Source organism: Passer montanus, unplaced genomic scaffold, assembly GCF_014805655.1.
Source record: "Passer montanus isolate IOZ18808 unplaced genomic scaffold, ASM1480565v1 scaffold8, whole genome shotgun sequence".
Lineage (NCBI taxonomy): Eukaryota > Metazoa > Chordata > Aves > Passeriformes > Passeridae > Passer > Passer montanus.
Window position 1 is genome coordinate 14,884,782 of NW_024373256.1, and position 5,217 is coordinate 14,889,998.

The 5,217-nt window shown below is 60.2% G+C and overlaps 1 protein-coding gene across 1 annotated transcript; it reads left to right on the forward strand.

Moving 5' to 3' along the window:
* Nucleotides 1-576: 576 nt before the first annotated feature.
* Nucleotides 577-3,320, forward strand: NME3 (NME/NM23 nucleoside diphosphate kinase 3). The gene is made up of 5 exons (XM_039731778.1): nt 577-734; nt 976-1,106; nt 1,510-1,611; nt 2,058-2,170; nt 2,868-3,320. Exons 1-5 carry the CDS (start codon nt 626-628, stop codon nt 2,983-2,985), a joined length of 573 nt encoding a protein of 190 aa, XP_039587712.1. The 5' UTR covers nt 577-625; the 3' UTR covers nt 2,986-3,320.
* The last annotated feature ends 1,897 nt before the right edge of the window (nt 3,321-5,217 follow it).

A 5,217-nucleotide genomic window follows, 5' to 3' on the forward strand; every position in this document is an offset into this window, starting at 1 on the left:
GGGAGGAGAGGGAGCAGAACTCTCTCTGAACACAGGGTGGAAGCGGACCCAGCGCCCCATGAGGCACCCGAGCAGCTCCGGGAGCCAAGCCAGCCCTGCACAGGGCACCTGGTGCAGGTAATTCATGCACTGCTGTTTCCAGAGGCTGATTTTGGAGGGAGCTGAAGCAAGAGGTGAGTTCCTGAGAGCGGGAAATGGAGCCCTGGAGCGCAGTGCTCGCACCCTGAGGCTGAGAGCCGGGTCTGCCAGCCCGGAATGGACTCAGTGCATGTGCTCGGTACAGGAGCTCCGAGCCGGGCTGCAGCCCTGCCCTGCTGCTCCGGCCCGGCCGGGGCAGCTCGGGGCTGGGGCTGAGGGGCTGCTCAGCCCGCACACCGACTGCTCCAGGCACCGCTAGCGTGCAGCCGCGACCGCAGCGACACAGACAGCGGAGGCCAAACAGTCTCACAAACACCGGGACGCTGCCGCCGGCACAGGGGAGCTCAGGGGCGGCGGCAAGGAGGGTCAGCTCTCCCGGTGGAGCGCGGGGCGCCCGCCGGGCCCGCACCGGGCCCGCCCGTTGCCATGGGAACGGGCCGTGTCGGTGTCCCCTGTGTCGGCCCCGCCGCTCCGCGGCCCCGGCTCGATGGTTCCGCGGGGGGCGGTGGCAGCGCGGGGGCAGCGCGGCCCCTTTAAGAGCGGCGCCGCCATGATCTGCCTGGTGCTGGGGATCTTCGCCGGCCTCTTCCACAGCGGTGCGCAACGGGACGCGACCCCCGCCGGGTCTGAGGGCCGGGGACCCCCGCTCCCCTTGTGCCTCAGGGACCTCCCTGCCCCGGGAGAGACCCCGCGGCTGAAGGCCGGCGCCAGGCCCCGTGTCCCTGTGCCCTCTGCGGCCAGGACCGCCCTGGGGAGCCTGGGACCCCGCTGTGCCCCCACGGCTGAGGGCCCGGAGGTGTCCCCTTCCCCGCTCAGACCTGTGCCCTGTCCCTGCAGCCTGCGGCGGGGTCCATGAGCGAACCTTCGTGGCCATCAAGCCGGACGGGGTGCAGCGGCGCCTGGTCGGGGAGATCATCCGGCGCTTCGAGAGGAAGGGGCTGCAGCTCGTGGGGATGAAGCTGCTGCAGGTGAGCGGCCCGGCCCACCCCGGCTGGGGGCCCTGGGCTCGAGCAGCCCCTGCAGCCCCCAAGCCCTGGCTGTGCTGGGACCTGCTGGGGGTTCTGCCTGTCATCCGGCCTGTACGGGCTGCAGGTGTCATTCCAGCGCCACATCCTCGCAGCTCAGAGGAGGGTTGGCACTGGGAGGGTGATTCCAGCTGCGGGGAGCATGTCTGCCCTTGTTTGTGCCTGTTCTCCAGGGCTGGCACGCTAAGCTGGCAGCTGGAAACGCCTGTGTCAGGCTCCTGCTGTTTCACTCCTGCAATTGGGCATCTGTGCCAGAGCTTCATTCTCTTAATTTCCTGCATCCCTGAGGCGCAGCCCGTGCCCCGGTGCCCGTGTGGCAGCAGACTGAGCTCTGTGCTCTGTGCAGGCCTCGGAGGAGCTGCTGAAGGAACACTACGTGGCCCTGCGGGACCGTCCCTTCTACGGCCGCCTGGTGAAGTACATGAGCTCCGGGCCCGTCGTGGCCATGGTGAGTGCTGGCCCCGGGACAGGGACACAGTGCAGGGTGTGAGCAGCAGCGGCTGCTGGCACAGGGGAAGTAAGGTGATATCCCTCCTCAGAGGGTCTCTGGAAGCTGTACTGAACTTCAGGGATGTGTTCTGTTGTAAATTAAATCATAGAATGGTTTGGGTTGGAAGGGACCTTAAAGGTCTCATTCCACCCCCTGCCATGTCAGGGGCACTTTCCACTAGAGCAAGGTTGCTCCAAGCCCCATCCACCCTGGCCTTGAGCACTTCCAGGGGTGGGGAGAAATCTGCAGACAGTTTGGATTATTTTCCAAAATCAACTTTGGAAGAATAATTTGGAGAGACCCTTTGCTGTCTGTCACCCGGTGGATCCGGTGGGGAATTCAGAGGGCAGATGTGACCTGCTGGGGCAGCTGTGGGAGCTGATTCTGGTTTTGCTCTCCTGTAGGTCTGGCAGGGCCTGGATGTGGTGAAGACAGTTCGCACCATGATTGGGGAGACCAATCCAGCTGAATCCAGGCCTGGCACCATCCGAGGAGACTTCTGTGTTGAAGTCAGCAAGTGAGAGCTTTGCCTTCTTCCCTCAGTGTTTGAGGGCGTCCTGTGCAGGCATTCCTGTGCCAGGCCTGCCCGAGCCACATCAGTCTGCATTCCCAGAGCAGAAGTTCTCCCTTTTGTGCTCGGACAGAGCTGAGCTCTGCTTCCCAGGGTTGGCTTTAACAGGAGGAAGAGCCTGGGTTGTGTCTTTCCTTCCTCCTGAGTCCTCTGTTGAAAGCAGGTGGGCTTTGCCTGTTTTCCTCTGCTAATCAGGACTGTCAGGCTGTGAGGAGGAAGGGAGGCAAAGGTGAATATCCATGGGTGGTGACCTTGGGTGGCCCCAGCCTGGCCCGAGGTAGACACAGCTCTTACTGAACCATCCTGCCTTAGATCTGTCTCCTGGTGTCTGATACCAAACTGGCTTTGATGGAAGGGGGAAAATCTGGAGGCACAGCTGGAATCACTGACATAAAAAATGCACATCCCAGTGCTACAGCCACTTGCAGCTCCTCCTGTAGTAAACAAAAGGTTCCTCAGCATAGGAGGGGGGAGTGCTGGGAACTGGCACTGCTGGAAGGATGAGTGGTGTCTGACAGGAGAGGGTATTATGGGATAGGACTGGCTGCATGGATTTCATGCAATTGATCAAGGGGGAATTTTGCAGGCTGCAGCATCCCTTTGCCAGCTTGGTGAGAGCTGCTGCCTCTGTCCCTGCCCACAGGAACGTGATCCATGGCAGTGACTCGGTGGAGAGTGCCCAGCAGGAGATCTCGCTCTGGTTCCGCCCCGAGGAGCTGCCGTGCTGGGAGGACGCGGCTGCACACTGGATCTACGAGTGAGCAGCACCTCAGTGCCCTGCTGGGACACAGCACACCTCCACCCATTTCCTGGCACTGCTGGGGCTGCCTGCACATCCTCTGTGGGATTCCCCTTCTGCCTGTGGGGTCCTGGGAGCTGGGCTGTGTGTGGAACTCTGGTTCAGCTCCTGCCAAGGGGAGCTCTTCCTTTTTTTTCTCTCTGCTCTAGTAAGTAGTTGGTATTGTTGCTCTGTTTGCTGCAGCATCTTAAATCCCAAGTAGCTCAAGCTGATTAATTTTTGAAGCAAAACTTGGGCTCTTGGCCCATTCCTGGGTGTTCTCATCCCTGCCTGGAGCAGGAGAAGGTGTTTTCCTTGCTGCTGGGAGAGGTGCTGGTCACAAGGTGATGGGCTTGACAATTTACCTGCATTTCTAGAAGGCTTTTCACCAAAGGCTCTTAAAGAATTGGGCTGCTGTAGGATCAGGGAGCAAATTCTCATTTTGGAGTTCATGCCAAGACAAGGAGTGAAGGATGGGACAGTTCTCTCTCCCTTGCTGGGAGCCCTGGGTGCTGGGGCTGGCCAAAGCTCACCCAGTTTCAGACGTGATGAGTGAGTTTGTGGAAGGAGGAGTCTCCAAATGCTGTGAACGCACAATTCCTCAGGCTGTGCTCCTGGGCTGTGGCTGCTGGGGGAGGGAAGCAGCTCCTGCAGGCCTGCTCTGGTTCTCTGGGGCTGCATGGGCCTGACCCAGCCTGACCCAGACTGTCCCTCCATGGTCACTGGTGTGAGGCAGCAGCACTGGGGCAGCCGTAGGAGTAGAACTGGGAGAGTGAGGCAGGAAGGATTTGTGGATCTGGGGCTCAGGAAGGACTGTTTAGGGGAGTATTTAGCTCTCTCTTGTGCAGAGGCTGTGAAGTGCTGGCACTGAGCTCTGGCAGGTGCCAAGATCTTCCTTGTCCTGCTGAGAGTTTGCAGTGGAGCTTTCATACTGGGAGGGTATCTGGAAACCAGTTTGTAACGGGCTGGACACCACCATGAGCTGTCCCTGTGTCTGAGCTCCCTGTGCAGCCTCACCAGGACAGGGACAGTGACAAGGAGTCCTGCATGGAAGAGGGACACAGTTAAACTGAGGGAACAAGATGCCCAGGGCTTTCCTGTGTGCAGGATGAGTTTGACCTGTGCCCTAAGAGCCTGTCCTCTGGGTCCTCAGCTGTGCAGGTGCTGGGGAATGAGGGCAGCTCTGGGGGAGCAGAGTGAAGTCACCCCCACTCCTGCTCCCTGCTGGCCCCAGAGTGTGGGGCTGAGCAGGGCAGGGGTGGGAGGTGTCCCTCCAGTCAGTGGGGCTGTCCAGCTGCCTCAGCCAAGGCTCCTCCTGCCTTGGGGCCTTCTCCAAGCACCTGTGTCCAGCTCTAAATACCTGAGAGATCCCATTTGTTTCTGGAACTTGTCCACTTGGCTGAACTTGGAGTCTGGCTGCAGCAGGGCTGCAGGAGAAGGCGATGGTGAAGACTGAGGTGTGAAGCCAGTGGGAGCAAGGCCACGTTTGCTGTTTAACAGATGCACTGAGAGAAGCTGTTGGCACCAAGAGCCGCCAGCTCTGACACAGGAAAACTCTGTCCAAATAGCTGAGCTTCATCTCCTGCCACTGGCTCTTCCTGAAGGATCCCTCTTTTCCTGTCTGCATGGATGAGATTGAAGATGCCTCCTGGTTTCAAAGTGCACTGAACCCCAGTCAGACACAGGACCTGACTCGCTGAGCCACAGTCCCAGGCCATTCCTCTCCTCTCTGTGTGTGTAGGTTTGGTGTCTGCCATGACCTCGTCCCACTCTGGGGCACAGTGGAGCAGCAGCTGCAGGGAAAGGGCCCCCAGAGCAGCCCCTTGAATGGGGTCACAGAGCTCCAGCCCCAGTGCAGAGCAGGACAATCCCCTCCCTCACCCACGCTGCACCCGGGGCAGAGCCAGCTCTTGGCTGCCACTGCTGGCTCTGAAGTTGCTGTGAGCCCCAGGTGTCTGCTGGGCTGCTCCAGCCCCATCCCCAGCCTGTGCTGCCCTGCCCCAGGTGCTGCTGTTGGATCTCACAGGCTGAGACTGCCCAGCTCCCTGTGAGCCCCTCTGGGGCTCCACAGCCCCTTCCAGGTCACTGTTGTTGGCAAACCTGCTCAATGTATGTCAAATTCCTGGATTTGGAGCATTTACAAAAACATTCAAGAGCACCAGCCCTCAAGACAGAGCCCTGTGTAACCCCACTGGTGACTGCCCTGGAAAATCCA

Bases quoted from the DNA above. Each gene is read 5' to 3' on its own strand.
- NME3 (XM_039731778.1), top strand. From the start codon at position 626: ATGGTTCCGCGGGGGGCGGTGGCAGCGCGGGGGCAGCGCGGCCCCTTT. The intron at 735-975 runs GTGCGCAACGGG...CTGTCCCTGCAG, and splicing joins CGCCGGCCTCTTCCACAGCG to CCTGCGGCGGGGTCCATGAG. The intron at 1,107-1,509 runs GTGAGCGGCCCG...TGCTCTGTGCAG, and splicing joins TGGGGATGAAGCTGCTGCAG to GCCTCGGAGGAGCTGCTGAA.